Raw genomic sequence first — 16,911 nt, 5'->3', positions numbered from 1 at the left:
TATAAACCTTTCTGATAAAGCTTACCTCGTTTAGCACTTCCTTTTCCTTTAACCCCCTCAGACTACTGAATTGAATATGGGTCTGCCCTCCTAAACACATTTGCTAAAGAGTAATGGCACACTGGGAAATTTGCAGCATTTTAAAGAAGCTTGGGAAGAGACAAAACACTTCAAATGACCTTACTATTAAATTGACCTGAAGCTCCATGTGCTTGTATGTAATTATAGCTCAGCTATAGCTATCAAGAGTTTTGAGGAGTGTTCCATCTGCCATAGGAAAAGCGTTTTCTATACATCTCTATAGGAAGTGATGTTTTGACTTTCTTACCATTAATATAGGCAGTGTCAGTAGGTTTTAAGGAGATCAGAAGTTGAAACAGACTATAAAAGACAGATGATCATTAAAGCGCTGGGCTAGTGTTTTTGTTTAGTGAAAGAAGATTGAGTTTATGGTTATGAAATGATTGCCCTGAGTTAATCCAGATTCAGAATTCTGATGCCCCTCCTTTTGAGCAGCTGAGATTAACCAGATTCAAATCCATCAGTGCAGATACTGGCGCTATGAGTTTCAGGGAAAAGAATCCACTGTGCAGTCTTTTACATCTGGGGATAAGGCCCTAACGGTTTTTGTAGGCAGAATGGCCGCTATACATTTAATTTTTAATCTTCCATTTTTATTTATCTGACAGTAAGTGATAAGTATATTATTTTTATCTTTGTTTTTATGCCTTACTTGACCCAGTGTGTCATTTTTTGAGCAGACCTGGCCCATGTGTTCACAACCTTAAGGCATGATGCTTGGTACTAGGGATGCACCAAATCCAGGATTCGGTTCGGGATTCGGCCTTTTTCAGCAGGATTCGGATTCGGCCGAATCCTTCTGCATGGCCAAACCGAATCCGAATCCTAATTTTCAAATTAGGGGTGGGGAGGGAAATGGTGTGAAGTGAGGGAAACAAGGAAGTAAAAAATATTTTGCCTTTCCCACCCCTAATTTGCATCTGCAAATTAGGATTCGGTTCGGTATTCAGCCGAATCTTTTGTGAAGGATTTGGGGGTTCGGCGAATCCAAAATAGTGGATTCGATGCATCCCTACTAGGTACATGTATTGGTGCCTTTAAGGGCAACGAAAAATTGTATTTGCTGCTGTTCCTTTGCCACACAGTGGCATTATTATGCCTCCTCCTTAGCAGGGCTGTGGAGTCGGTACATAAATCCTTCAACTCCAACTCCTCTGTGTTTAAATGAACAATAACACCAAGAAATTAAAGTCTGTCAAAGGAATTAAAATATAATGTTCTGTTGCACTGCACTGGTAAAACTAGCGTGTTTTCTTTAGAAAAACTACAATAGTTTATATAAATGAGCTGCTGTGTTGCCATGGGGGCAGCCATTCAAGCTGGAAAAAAGGGGAAAAGACACAGGTTACATAGTACATATAAGCCCTGTCCAATACAATGGCGTTTTATCTGTTATTTGTTATGGAACCTGTGCAAATACATAACTTTTACCAGTGCATGCTAACTAGGGATGCACCAAATCCACTATTTTGGATTCGGCCAAACCTCAGAATCTTTCACTAAAGATTCGGCCGAGTACTGAACCGAATCCTAATTTACATATGCAAATTAGGGGTGGGAAGGGGAAAACATTTTTTACTTCCTTGTTTTGTGACAAAAAGTCACTCGATTTTCCCTCCCACCTCTAATTTACATATGCAAATTAGGATTCGGATTTGGTTCGCCCGAATCCGAATCCTGCTGAAAAAGGCCGAAACCTGGCTGAATCCCGAACCGAATCCTGGATTCGGTGTGCATCCCAACAGTATATAACAATGTATAATGAGTTAAAAATCCTTCATTTTTTGGTGTTACTATTCCTTTAATATACTAATGTGTTTTCCATGTTGATTGAAAGAAGTTCACAGCATACAAGGTATTTTATCACTGCCAAAGCTCAAAAATATAAACCACATCCTTTGGTAATTCTAAACCATAATCAAAGTAAAACTACAAAATCCAAAAACAACTGGAAAACCTTAAACAACTAATATATTAATCGAACCTGGCATATAGCCGTAGAATAGCTGTTTAATACAATCCAAAATTAACTAAAGTAAACAGAATTGCTTCTGCCATATCCTCCTTTATAGAAGCTTTAAAATCTGATTTGATTATTTTCAGTGCTTGTATTGAAAGTTATTAGGAGTCGGAGTTGGTACACTTTTGGCAACTCCGACTCCACATCCCCAAAATTGCTTCCAACTCTCTGACTCCACAGCTCTGCTCTATTGTTTGTTGCAATTCATTTGTCTAGCAGTGTAAGTAGCCATATTTGTTAATATCCAAATCTCTTGGCCTATTTATCTGATTACCCCCATGGTGTTTTTTGTTTGGCTGCTTTTACCATTTAAATCTTGCCTTGGCTCAGATTGTCTTTGGCTGGCTCAATATTTCCCATAGTCCTTCTATTGTTCTGTAGTTTTCTTAAAGATGCTAACATGTGGTGTAGTTAAAGCAATATTGTATGTTTTCACTGGAGTGTGGCTAGTTGAAATAGCTGAAGACGAATTTCTCAGAGTTTAGTATTAAAAGCAAAAGACTTCTAAATGTGATAATTGCTTGTACATAAAACTGTGTCAGCATTGGTGTTTTCTCTCTACAAAAAAGATCATTTAAACAACTAGTATTTATAGTGTCTAACCAAGTAAAACTGGAGTTGGCTGGGGGCCTGTAAAAATACTTTGGTTGCATTTGGGCAATAGGCCTAGAAATGGAGATCTGGTTGTGTGGAACTTCAAAGGTTAAGTAATATGATATGTTACGGTTGTCACCGATTTCTAAATTTAAAGGATATTTGATTACACATTTGCTAAGTTCATCAAGTTTACTCTAATTTGGTGAAACGTTCCCAGATCATGGACCTGTATAGGTGAGGTACCTTCTTGAAAGCAGAAGAGGAGGGTGAAATCTATTGTTTGGGGCAGCTACCAATAGAAGGGTTTCCATAGGAGAACTTATAATTAAATATGAATATATATCTGCTCGTGTCTTGTTTGGGGGAGGCCTTGTTGTTGTCCATTGTTCTCTCTCATTTATCTTCCAAATGGTTCATCGGTAGGACATATGATCTGATCCAGATATATTTGTCTAGAAGAGTGTGCTCAGAATCGCCCCACATGCCTGACTAAATCTGAGCATTTATGGCCAGCTTTAAAGGGTATAGACACCATATATTTGTTAGGTTGTGTGGCTGTTCTAAACTGATTTTTTTGGTTGATTTTTTTTTTTTTTTTTTTGCTATTTCCTGTTTGAATTTTTTTCCCATTTTTAAAAAAAAATATATTTGTTCATAAGCTTTGTGTTGGCCATGTTGGTTGTCATTTGTTATATGCTGTATGAGTATTGTATGGGGGCTGTAGTTTTGTGAGTTCTATGCATCTATTGTGTATGTTTCCCAGATAAAAATAATTAGCAATTTTGTTCCCACTAGAATAATACTTGGAATCTGTGTCGCTGGTTAAAGTGTTTTTTTCTTGGGGGCACTTGAGTTGTCGTGACTGGAGAATACATTTCTGCTTTCTTTTTGGGTTCATAGCCTTTATATAGCCTTTTGCTCCCTACTAAACAATTTTAATACCAATTAAAAAAATCTGCTACAAATGTGATTACTTGCGTTCTGCAATGCAAAACACATTTATTGCAACAATTTGCCTTTTTTTTGTTTCTGTGTTTTGCAGTTTTTGTCTGCCAGGATGCTTAACAGGTTGGGACCCAAAACAAGAGATCCCAGTGGTACTTAGGATGGGTAATCATCATCCTCAGTTACGGAGGTTCATAAACTGGTTTTTGGTTTCTGAATATAATTCTCTGACTTGCTTTGGGCACCCTGTTATTAAGGGTAAAGGGATACTGTCATGGGAAAACATGTTTTTTTTTTTAAATGCATCAGTTAATAGTGCTGCTCAAGCAGACTTCTGCACTGAAATCTATTTTTCAAAAGAGCAAACAGACTTTTTATATTTAATTTTGAAAACTGACATGGAGCTAGACATATTGTCAGTTTCCCAAGTGCCCCTAGTCATGTGACTTGTGCTCTGATAAACTTCAGTCACTCTTTACTGCTGTACTACAATTTGGAGTGAAATCACCCCTCCCCCCCATCAGCAGAACAATGAGAAGGTAACCAGATAACAGCTCCCTGGTAGATATAAGAACAGCGCCCTATAGTAAAAATCCAGGTCCCACCTTCAGTTACATGTAGTAGGAGAAACAATAGCCTGTCTGAAAGCAGTTCCATCCTGAAGTGGTGGCTCTTTCTGAAAGCACATGACCAGGCAAATATGGCTTCCTACATACCAATATTACAACTAAAAAAATACACTTGTATGGTAAGGAATTACATTAATAAAATGATTGCAGAAATATTATTTGCACGACTAGACTGCCATGGAGAACTCTTTTGTTCTCTGGATGTTATGTACACAAACATGGCACAACCCAGGCTGTCATGGATTTTCAAGATGTTACTATGCACCTTGCATCACATGGGGCATATTTTAGACCGCCATACAGTATGTCAGCCAATTAAAAAGCTTTACCCTTGGTTCCCACTCACTACAATGGGTTATTAACGGAAGTGCAAGTCTGAGCATTATTGGGCCATGAAGAATCCACACCTGCATTTCCGTGCAGAAAGGTCTCACCAGAGCTTCTCTGGTCCTTTACCATGGTTACTTTTCAAGTCCTACTCTTTAGAAGCCTTCTTGTGATGGTTAGAATCCCTTATATTTGGTTTTACAGCAGTGCTTTGTGTTTAGCATGAAGCCTGTAAATACCACCTATTTAAGAAGGCTTTCACTGCATAATTATTTATGTGCCTTTTTTATTTAATGAAGCAGTGTTTAGCCTGGAACATACCTTGTGCTTGTATCCATGGCAACGCATTGGATGCTATTTGCTGTCATGGAGACCCCTTTTCTGTCTAGAGGACACTGCTCAAGGGGTTATTAATTGCAAGAAGAGCCCTTGTTAAAGCGAGGCAATGGATCCCATTCTGCCCAACAACTAGGCTTTATAAACCATTCATTTGCTAGCATGGCATCAATAGTTTCACTGCTTTGTATTCCCTGCATATATTTATGCACTTATCTTATTTCCTCCAAACTGATTAGTAAAATATACTTCATAATTTATGTCATTCTCACCTTTTAGTCTTCTAATTACAATTGGCAAATTATTCCAAAATTTCATAAATATATATAGGTTTGCTGCCTCGACATTGCATTATTTATTTAGCTATCAGAGGTAGATCTAAGTCAAAATACATTAATTGATACTACATTACAGTTTGCGCAGTAATGTAACGTTTGCCCACATATAATAACTCATGCCCAGGCAATCAGTTGTCAGCTAACTGTTAAAGGGGACCTGTCACCCGAAAAAACTATTCTGAATCCTAATTTATCAAGCAAAGTAAACCTTAATCACACAATTATTATTCTAATCTTGTTTCCTTTGGTCTGGGAATTCATAAATTATAGCAACATATACAACAGCTATGAATGCTTTAATAAAAAAAAAGAATTTGGATTTCATGTTTAATTTGAAAAGGACTTTTATTATACAGCTTTTTAGGTCTAGGTGACAGGTCTAATTTAAATGCTACCTGCTCATCAGTTGCTATAGGCTTATAGACAAGTAGCAAACTTCATCAAGTAGCAAACGTTCATCATTTTAAAACACTTTCATTTTTTGGTGTTACTGTTACCTTTAAAGATTGAAGTGATTGCTGTTGGGAAAACTGCTTGTCTCCAAGGCCAACACACAAACTAGACGCACTCACCATCCCCGTATGATGTTTCCATATTTGTTCCCCCTCCCATCCCAAAGCATTTGAAAGAAGTTTAAAAAAAATTGTTCTATAAACAACCCCTTTAAGAAAGTTCTCATATGACTTCACCTGGAGTGAGTTTAATCGAAGAAATGTAATCAATTTTCAGTTGCAGTAATTGTGTTGAATCCCAGCATTATGTGGAGTCACCTGCTATTTGAGAAGTCAGATGGCATTTCCAAAAATATTTTTGTTTTTGAGAAATATGAAAAAAGAAAAATCAGACATACAGTTCTGAAAACATGACAAGTATCAACATATCACAACAAATCAAGGGGAAAACATGATCATATTGCATTAGCCTGACCTCAACCTTTGATAAATGGGCCCCTTAGTGTTGATAGGTAGCCTATCAAGTACTTTTGCATACACACATACACACACACACACACACACACTGTCCTTGGAACTTTGTCATATGCAAGTGCTGTCTTTCACTAGCCAAGTGCAGCAATTCCTCCTTATAATGTTCTGAATCTCGGGTCTATCCGTGCTGAGAAATGTTATTGTATACTGTTAACTATACAACGTTTCATATAATTGATGCAATGGGTAATCTAGTGAATGTGTGTATCAAGATGATTATGCAGCATTGTTTGATTCCAAACAGAGAGAAATCTTTCGCCTACTTTGCTTCCCTTTCATTAGAGTTTCACAAAAACAGAATGCTCTGTATCACTAATACTGCCCACATTTAGTCTTAAAGGAATTGTTCAGTATAAAAATTAAAACAGCATAAATAGATAGCCTGTCCAAAATAAAAAATGTTTCTAATATAGTTAGGCAAAAATGTAATGTATAAAGGCTGAATTGACTGGATGTCTAACATAACAGAACAAAACACTACTTCCTGCTTTTTTAGCTCTCTTGGTTTCCACTGATTGGTTACCAGGCAGTAACCAACCGGTGACTTGGGGGAGGGCCATATGGGTCATAAGCTGTATGCTAAGGATCAGTTGCAAACTCACAAAACAGTTATGTCCCATGTGGCCCCCCTTAAAGTCACTGACTAACTCAGAGTTAGAGAGCTGAAAAGCAGGAAGCAGTGTTCTGGCTATTATGTTAGACCTCCAGTCACTCCAGCCTTTATACATTAAATTTTTAACTAACTAACTATAATAGAAACATTTTTTTTATACAGGCTATTAGTCCAGTTTTTATTTTCACACTGAACTGTTCCTTTAAGGCCCACATATACAAGCAGATATAAACTGCTGCCAGATTCTTTATACTATCAGTGTTTATTACCAATCCAATTATTTAGCGCTATTATTGCTAGGTTATACATTCTGCTACATGGTGGAGCATGCAGCAAAAACTCTCCATTAAAATTCTTAGAAAGCCATTATTGAAAAGGCTGACCTCATTGAACTCAGCCCTCTCAGAAATCTTTCTATTTGTTTGTGTTGGAAATGCATTTTTGTTCAGTTTTAGGTGGGAGGTTTGGAGTTCAGTCTCCTGCCCCCCCTTCTTCCGCCTCCTCTCTTCAGTTCTGAGTTGAGGAGATGGAAGAGCCTACAACCTGCTTCTAAAAAAAATGTGAAAATCCTGACTTTGAAGTGGGTTTATTTTTGTATGTGGGAGCAAAGTAGGTCATTGAACCAATGCACCAATTAAGGAATCATGACCCTGTATAATGAACTCCTCCTTTTCAACACATTATGATCAACATTATGTTATGATCAACACATTATGCCAAGTTCATTATTCCTCTTTAATTAGCAAATTAAGGAAGTTGAGTCAGAGTGGTTGAAATGAAACTATAACCATTCATCCTTCATAAAAGTAGAAAGAAAGTGATGACATTTTGGAAAATGCTAGGGATGCACCGAATCCAGGATTTTGAATCCTTCTGCCCGGCTGAACCGAATCCTAATATGCATATGCAAATTAGTTGCGTGGAGGGAAATCGCATGACTTTTTGTCACAAAACATGGAAGTAAAAAATGTTTTCCCCTTCCCATCCCTAATTTGCATATGCAAATTCGGTTCGGTATTCAGCCAAATCTTTCAAGAAGGATTCGGGGTTCGGCCGAATCCAAAATATTGGATTCGGTGCATCCCTAGAAAATGCATAACCTATTTTCAAGACATCATTCGTTTATTTGCCTCATGTTAAAAAATATTGATCCATTTAGGTATGACTCTAACCTGAAGGACTCTAAAAACAAAAATTGACATCATTATAATCACAAAAAGTATTTATATGGGTTTCACGTTAAAATAAGGGTAAACCAACAATTCTATAAAATGTTGCTCCCATAAATAAATAAATAAAAATAAATGGCAGAGATGCAGTAAGCCATATCAACCGATAGGATATTTACTTTTAAAAAGGTGACCGATAAGTGCTACCTTTTGATTGGTTACAAGATATGTTAAAAATGTGCACCTTTAATTACACAACCATTTTAGAGTCCATTTAAATTTATTTGGTTGCTTATGGTTGGAACAACATGTCCTATCAAGAGTATTAAAGGGGATGTAAAGACAAACAAATAAAATCCCATTTTTACTTATTTTTATGAAAATGAAATCTATCTCCAATATAGTCTAATTAAAAAATGTGTACAGTTTTTAAAATAAACCTGACTGTATTCAGTGAAATTCCCCCTTCGTTTTACTTGCTCTGACAGCTGTGGATAGTAAACTTCAGACGGTCCCTAATTACTCTGCAGGGAACTGATCATACTTTCAAATAGCAGGGGGAGCTCCCACCTTACTTCCCAGAACATGAGCAGCTTTGTTAGTTTTCCTATAAAGCAGCTGCTGCATCTGCTTCTATGGTAGATATTATTTGACTTGTGCTGTTTTGATCATTTATAACAATCCCTAAACTTAACCTCCCAACTGAAGCCCAGACCACACTGAGCATGTGCATAGTCTTGGTCTTGCAAAGATGTTTAACAAAGTTACAAGATGGCACCCCCCTGTGGCCGACTTTGAAAACATAAATCATTTGTTTAATTAGGCTTCTGGTGCAGTGAGTTCATGTTTATGTTTAGTTATACAAAATGCAGCATTTCTAACATTATTCTATTTTAGACTGTAGTTCCCCTTTAATTTATAGAAACAGAATATCTATTGTCTGTATAATTGTAAAGTGGCATACAAGAGTATTCAGACACCCTAATGCTAATCTTCCTGTTTCTGTCATTTACAGTTTCCAGAATGTGGCTTCTACGGGATGTATGACAAGATCCTCTTGTTCCGTCATGACCCAAACTCAGAGAACATCTTGCAGCTGGTAAAGTCTGAGGCTGATATCCAGGAGGGGGACCTCATTGAAGTGGTGCTCTCAGGTAAACGCAGGCTTCCTTTTTTAGACTTTGCGAAAGGGGATGTCTACAAAAAAACTGGAAGAAATAATTCTACGCAGAGTTCAAATATATTAAAATGAATATATTAATAGGTACAGAGAACAGACTGGTCTGCCTGTTCTAATTTCAGAAACAATGTAGCAGAAGGTTGCTGGTTTACCTGGAAAAAATCACACTTCTGTTACATTGTTTAAGGGAGAAGAAAAAGTTAAAACTAAGCAAGCTTTATCAGAAATGTCTAAATAAATATACCAGTAAACCCTCAAAGTAATGCTGCTCTGAGTCCTCTGTCAAATGAAACTGCATTTCTTTCCTTCTATTGTGTACACATGGGTTTCTGTATCAGACTTCCTGTTTTTAGCTTAAACCTCTAGGGTTAGGGCTTGAGCATGCTCAGTTTGCTTTTCTGTCCCTCTCCCCCTCCCTTTTCCTTCCTCCCCTCCCTGCTGTAATCTAAGCCTAGAGATATGAGTGACTCAGGCAGGAAGTGATGTCACACCAAGCTAATATGGCAGTTGCTATCCTAAACTAACAGAGATAGTTCTAAAGCTGTTTACTTTGGTATAGCCCTACTGCAAAAATCAGGCAGACATTGATTTGGGCAGTTTTAAAATCCCATTCTGGCGAGGACCACATTGGCTGGTTGATGCGGTCCCATAGACGGCCTGCATTTATTATCATTGTGAGCTGATTGGTTCAAACGGTTGTTAAATTTTAAAGGATAAGTAAACCTTTAAAATAAGTGAATGTAAAATTGATGAGAGTGCTATTCTAAGCACGTTTGTCATTTACATTCATTATTTATTTTCTTTTTATTCCATGATAATAAGGGATACATGTGCTGTTATTAATATGAATGAATTTTGTTCCAACAGCGCCACCTGCTGGACAGTTTCTGACCACTAAGTAGTCAAGGAAGTTGTCAGGAGAAAGAAAGAGGCTGCTCTGATGTTCTTCTGCTTAGGAAAGATTTGGAAAAAAAAAAGGTTTCTAATCGTTTTCCTAAGCAGAAGAACACCAGAGCAGCCTCTTTGTTTCTCCTAACAACTTCTTTGTTTACTTGGTGGTCAGACTGGTCAGAAACTGACCAGCAGGTGGCGCTGTTGGAACAAAATTCATTCATATTAACAGCACATGTATCCCATAATATCTTGGAATAAAAATAAAATAAATGATAAACATTACAAAATGGCTTAGAATAGCACTCATCAATTTTACATGCACTTATTTTAAAGGTTTACTTATCCATTAAAGGGGATCCGTCACCCAAACAAAATTATCCAAATCCTATTTTATCATGTTAGTCAAGCAAAATGAACTTTAATTACACTGTATAAATTATTTGAATATTGTTTCCATCAGTCTGGGAATTCATAATTATAGCAACCAGGAAGGAGCCATTTTGTGGACACTGTTATTAAGACAAGCCTTGTATCATCTCAGAATCTTGTTTGTGCACCAGGGGACAGGGACCCAATGTCCATCCCCATGCACTGGTTACACAATTAAATCGTTAAGAGAGTTGGATGTAATGTAGGGAGAGTGGTGACATCTAGGAAGTGCTGAATGGAAAGTGAAAGTAATTGCTTGCCCCGCCTCTATGCCTAGGCATAGAGGCGGGGTAGGCAATACTTGATTGACAGCTGATATTTTTAAACGAGTTTACAACAGCTATGAACGCCTTAATAAAAAAAAGAAATTGGATTTCATATTTAATTTAAGAAGGACTTTTATTATACAGATTTTTATGTCTGGGTGACGGGTCCACTTTAACATTTACACTGAACCCTTTTAATATTTCCATTAGTCAATTCCAAATGGGCATGCCAGACAAAGAAATGTATTAACCCTTCGACGTGTGATAAAAGGCACTTGGTCATTATTCTGTCCCCAGTTGTATCTGTATCTGTGTATCTGCTCTAAGATCAGCATCACATTGGGGGATTTTAAGCCGGGGGACTGTAGGATTAGACTATTAGAATTGCACCAGCATGGCATCTAAACAATCTGGCCAGTCCCTGGAACAACATACCTACATTATGTACTGATATCATAACTCTATATTCTGTGGTTTCTCCCTAAAATCTGACTGCTTTTGGGATTGCATTTCACAACTTTCCTTGTAAAAGAAACCTTTCAGGAGCTGAAACTGAAACTCCACTCTTTTTATCTGTAGGGATGCCCTCTTGCCCTTACCGAAGGCCTGATTGTGAATATATTTACAAACCATCTTTCTATGGACTCTTTATATAACATGATCATACTTTCTCCCTTAGGCAACTAATCTTTAATGTAAACATTCCCATGTGGGACAGCGGCGCCTGTTTTATTGTTTTATTGCTGATACATTCTATTCCCTTTAGACACCTATTTTTCATTTTTGTGAACTGTAATGTAAATCTGATTTAGGGATACTGACACATTGCTGTATAGGATTGATAGGAACATGTCAGTGTCACTAATAGTAAAGTACTGTAGTATTCTCATTTTTTTTTTTAAATCACTCCCTAAACCACTTCACAGTCTGCATTAGGCCAGACTCTGGGGTCTGCTTTCTTATAGGAAAAATATAAAAAACGCTCCTCCCCAGCCTCTCTCTCTCTTACAGAGGAAGGGGGAAGCAAGTCAGGAGGGAGTGGGCGGAGTCAGGGCGGTACATGGGGCAGAGGCGGATAGTGGGCAGGGCAGAGGCAGGACAGGAAGTAGGCGGATGAATGGGAATGGGAGTGCGCGGGCCCCTCTGAAGATATTTTTGCAGTGGGGCCCAGCGCACTCTAGTTATGCCACTGTCTCTTACCACATAGCACTTAAATCAGGGGTGTCTACCGTCCAAACTTATTTCACCAAGGGCCATATGTGGTAAAATACACAAACAGCCGGGTCACTCACTCGTGGGGAAGTACGTAGGTATGCCGTGCAGGTCCTCTCTATTTTTAATTGGCCCGTGTAGCGCGGCAAATTTTTTTGGTCACGCCCATTTTTGGTCACACCCCCTGATTACCATGTTCATTTTACAAATTGTAAATAAGTAACACACACATACAGACACACACAGTAACACACACACAGATAGTGACACACATACACACACACACAGTAACTCGCTCTGTGTATATTTATTGTATTTCTTGTCTGACTTGTCCTCCCTGTGTGTACTTTTATATATTCTACTTTTATTTATTGTTTAAGCATTATACATCGCTGAAATGAATGGAATGGGATCCCTTATCTGGAAACCCAATATCCAGAAAGCTCCATAATACAAGACAGCCATATATCCCATAGGGATCCATTTTAAGCAATTCTAATTTTTTATTAAAATCTTTTTCTCTGTAATAAAACAGTAGCTTGTACTTGATAACGAACCTGCATGAATCCATATTGGAAGCAAAACAATCCTATAGGGTTTATTTAACGTTTAAATGATTATTAGTAGTAGGATACTGTGTGTTACAGCTGAAATGATATACTGTATTAAAGCCTTGTTCCTTTTCAGATAAGCCCAGAAAAATAGCTGCAAGACAGGTTTCAATTCAAAACAATTACACGGCTGCCTTACTGGTGCACATGCATAAAAAAGCAGTTTCATTAAAAAAAAAAAAAAACTAGATTGAAACTAGATATGCCCCTCATGCAAAATGTAATGACCCAGTGGGCATATGTGTGGGCTTCAACCTATATTAATAATTTGGCTATAGATCAACCCACTAAATATCTGGTGTATGGCCAAATTTTACTAAAATTGATGGTTTTCAAATGGATATTCAGCCATATTATTTTTTTAATGGAAACTTCCATAACTGTTATTAAGATATTTTAAAGATCTCATCTGTCAATCATATTTTGCCTGAACCTCCTCTATGCCTCAGGCATAGAGGCAGGGCAGGCAACTACTTTCCCTTTCAATTCAGCACTTGCTAGATCTCACTGCACTCCTCTCATTTTGCGTCCCTCTTAACCATATATTTGTGTAGCCAGTGCATGGGCATCGGGGTGCCCCATTCTGGCACATAAATAAGATTTTGCTACAAAACTTGCATCAATAACAGTGTACATAAAATGGCACCTGTCTTCACTTGCTGCGATGTGAATTCCAAGACTAAAAAAAGATATAAACAATATTTATAGTGTAAATTAAGATTACTTTCCTTGACTAACATAAAATAGGATTTGGAATTATTTCTTAAGGTGATAGGTCCCCTTTATGACAAAAAAGGCCAGATTATTTTTACTGTAAAGATGATCATATAGTTGTCTGATTGGCTGACCAAGTTGTAGACTAGATCAGACTAACTTTCCACTTTGCTTGACTGATATTTTGATATCAAAAAGGCAGTCCTTTTTGCCTAGAAGCTTGAGAGGTGCCATCTCAGGTCTGCCCATTATGGGCACCATAAGAAAATGAGTTGTTCACTTTTAAATTATTTTTTAGTATAATGTAGATAGAGTGATTTTCTGACACAATTTGCAAACAGTTTTAATTTGTTATTATTTGTGGTTTTTGAGTTATTTAAATTCTTATTCAGCAGCTCTCCAGTTTGCAGTATCAGCAATCTGGATACTATGGTCCATATTACCCTAGCAACCATGCACTGATTGGAATATGAATAGGAGAGAGTCTGAATAAAAAGATGAGTAATAAAAAGAAGCAATGACCGTACATTTGTAGCCTTACAGAGCATTTGTTTTTTAGATGGGGTCAGTGACCCCCATTTGAAAGCTGTTAACAGTCAGAAGGCAAATAATTAAAAAACTATACAAAAGAAAAAATGAAGGTCAATTGAAAAGTTGCTTAGAATAAGCCATTCTATAACATACTAAAAGTCAACTTAAAGGTGAACCACCCCTTTGATGTTTATTCTAATGACAATCTTAAATAACAAGTGCTTGTCACTGTGCAAATAGGACAGATTTCAACCATTCACAGGGGTTCAAATCAGTATTGGTCTTTTTTTCTGCTGGCACTTTGTATGACATTAGCCATTACACCATAAAAATAATTGAAATGTCAATTCAGTTCATTATCTTTGATTTTTCTGTGTGCTCTGCTGTCCCTTTTAGGGAGTATAGACAGAATATAATATTAGGAAAAATACACAACATCTACACTGCGCTGTTTTTGCTCATGTGCCTGGGGCCCCTGAGGTTTGGAACCCAGTGGGCCCCAAATGTGCTAGTCCGACCCTGCTTACACTTGGTTTGAAATATGTTTTAACTCTGCAAAGAGTTTGTTTGTTATCTACCGTCTGCTCTGGTTTCCTCTTGATAGCTCACAGTTATTGCAGGTATAGGATCTATTATCCAAAATACTTGAGACCTGGAGTTGTTTGCATACGGGATATTTCCTTGATTAGGATTGCTATACCTTTAGGAGGCTAAAAATCATTAAACTTTAAATAAACCCAATGGTATTGTTTTGCCACCAATATGGATTAATGCAGTTTAGTTACCATCAAATACAAGCTACTGTTTTATTATTACAGAGAATAAGGAAATCATTTTTAAAAAACAGAATGATTGGCTTATAGTGGACTCTATGGCAGACGGCCTTCCCGTAATTCTGAGCATTCTCGATAACAAATTTCTGGATAAGGGAACCCATACTTGTACAAAACTGCTAGCATATTTCATAAGTAAATTGCAAGAGGAATCTGAGCAAGTTTACTCAATTTCCTTTTTAACTTTTCATCCCCTTTAAGGAAACCTGCACTGAAACATTACACTTTTTTAAATGGGAGGTTGATTGCAAAAACAACATGCAGTACGTTATTATAATGTATTTTTTTACAAATTTTAAAGGTACAGTACTATATTTCGATCTCTTCTACTACAGTAATCCTGTTTTACATATGCATTGGCCATTTTGCGGATTCTCATGACAGAGGTGATTGTTTTCTTTGTATCTAGTAATGCACTACGGAACTAAAAATGCTGCACAATAAAAGTTAAAAGTAAAGAAAAATAAAAGAATAAAAAGAAAAGTTTCTGAGAAGAGGGCCAAATGCCCCTAGCCTGTTTGTTGTGCCCCAATTACTTTTATCCATTTGTGTGTGGTTAAATTGTGTTATTATAAAACAGGTATGGGACCTGTTATCTGAAAAGCTAAGGACCTGGGGTTTTCCAGATGATAAGGGATTTTTCCGTAATATGAATCTCCATACCTTAAGTCTGCTAAAAAAAACATTTAAACATGAATTAAACCCAATAGGGTTGTTTTTCCTCCAATAAGGATTAATTATATGTTGTTATGAATACGTGTGAGCTTCTATTTCATTATTACTGAGAAAAATAATTTCTAAAAATTTGAATTATTTGATGAAAATGGAGTCTATGGGTGATGACCTTCCCGTAATTCGGAGCTTTCTGGATAACTTGTTTCCAGTTAATGAAGCCCATACCTGTACTATTAATATGATCTGTGTACAGTCCTATGAAAAAGTTTGGGAATCCCTCTCAGCCTGCATAATAATTTACTCCACTTTCAACAAACAGATAACAGTGGTATGTCTTTCATTTCCCAGGAACATAACTGTGCAAAAATTTGGACACCCTTGTAACTTTGCTAATTTGAATGTCTGTAACTGCTCAATACTGATTACTGGCAACACCAAATTGGTTGGATTAGCTCGTTAAGCCTTGAATTTCATAGGCAGGTGTGTCCAATCATGAGAAAAGGTATTTAAGGTGACCAATTGCAAGTTGTGCTTCTGTTTGACTCTCCTCTGAAGAGTGACATCATGGGATCCTCAAAGCAACTCTCAAAAGATCTGAAAACAAAGATTGTTCAGTATCATGGTTTAGGGGAATGCTACAAAAAGCTATCTCAGAGGTTTAAACTGTCAGTTTCAACTGTAAGGAAGGTAATCAGGAAATGGAAGGCCACAGGCACAGTTACTGTAAAGCCCAGGTCTGGCAGGCAAGAAAAATACAGGAGCGGCATATGCGGAGGATTGTGAGAATGGATACAGACAACCCAAAGATCACCTCCAAAGACCTGCAAGAACATCTTGCTGCAGATGGTGTATCTGTTCATCGTTCTACAATTCAGCGCAATTTGCACAAAGAACATCTGTATGGCAGGGTGATGAGAAAGAAGCCCTTTCTGCACTCACGCCAAAAACAGAGTCACTTGTTGTATGCAAAAGCTCATTTAGACAAGCCACAGTCATTTTGGAACAAAGTGCTTTGGACTATGAGACAAAAACTGAGTTATTTGGTCTGAACAAAAATCGCTTTGTATGGTGGAAGAAGAACACCGCATTCCAAGAAAAACACCTGCTACTTACTGTCAAATTTGGTGGAGGTTCCATCATGCTGTGGGGCTGTGTGACTAGTTCAGGGACTACTGGGGCCCTTGTTGTTAAAGTCGAGGGTCAGATGAATTCAACCCAATATCAGCAAATTCTTCGGGATAATGTTCAAGCATCAGTCACAAAGTTGAAGTTACTCAGGGGTTGGATATTCCAACAAGACAATGACCCTAAACACACTTGGAAATCTACAAAGGCATTTATGCAGAGAGAGAAGTACAATATTCTGGAATAGTCCCCGACTTGGATATCATCAAAAATCTATGGGATGATTTGAAGCAGGCTGTCAATGCTCGGCAGCCATCACATTTAACTGAACTGGAGAGATTTTTGTACAGACGAATGGTCAAAAATACCACCATCCAGAATCCAGGTTCACCTCATCAAA

At 37.5% G+C, this 16,911-nt stretch overlaps 1 protein-coding gene across 2 annotated transcripts in view; it reads left to right on the top strand.

Moving 5' to 3' along the window:
• Positions 1 to 16,911, top strand: part of prkd1.L (protein kinase D1 L homeolog) — an 88,828-nt gene that overhangs the window by 41,281 nt on the left and 30,636 nt on the right. For both annotated transcript variants that reach the window (XM_041573339.1, XM_018229061.2), the window contains exon 2: positions 9,057 to 9,195. In XM_041573339.1, the coding sequence (XP_041429273.1) occupies positions 9,057 to 9,195 (139 nt within the window). The remainder of the gene's footprint in view (positions 1 to 9,056; positions 9,196 to 16,911) is intronic.

The sequence above is a fragment of the Xenopus laevis genome, chromosome 8L (genome assembly GCF_017654675.1).
Source record: "Xenopus laevis strain J_2021 chromosome 8L, Xenopus_laevis_v10.1, whole genome shotgun sequence".
Classification (NCBI taxonomy): Eukaryota; Metazoa; Chordata; class Amphibia; order Anura; family Pipidae; genus Xenopus; species Xenopus laevis.
Note: the sequence above shows the minus strand (reverse complement) of the source record. Positions and strands in the feature narration are given on the sequence as shown.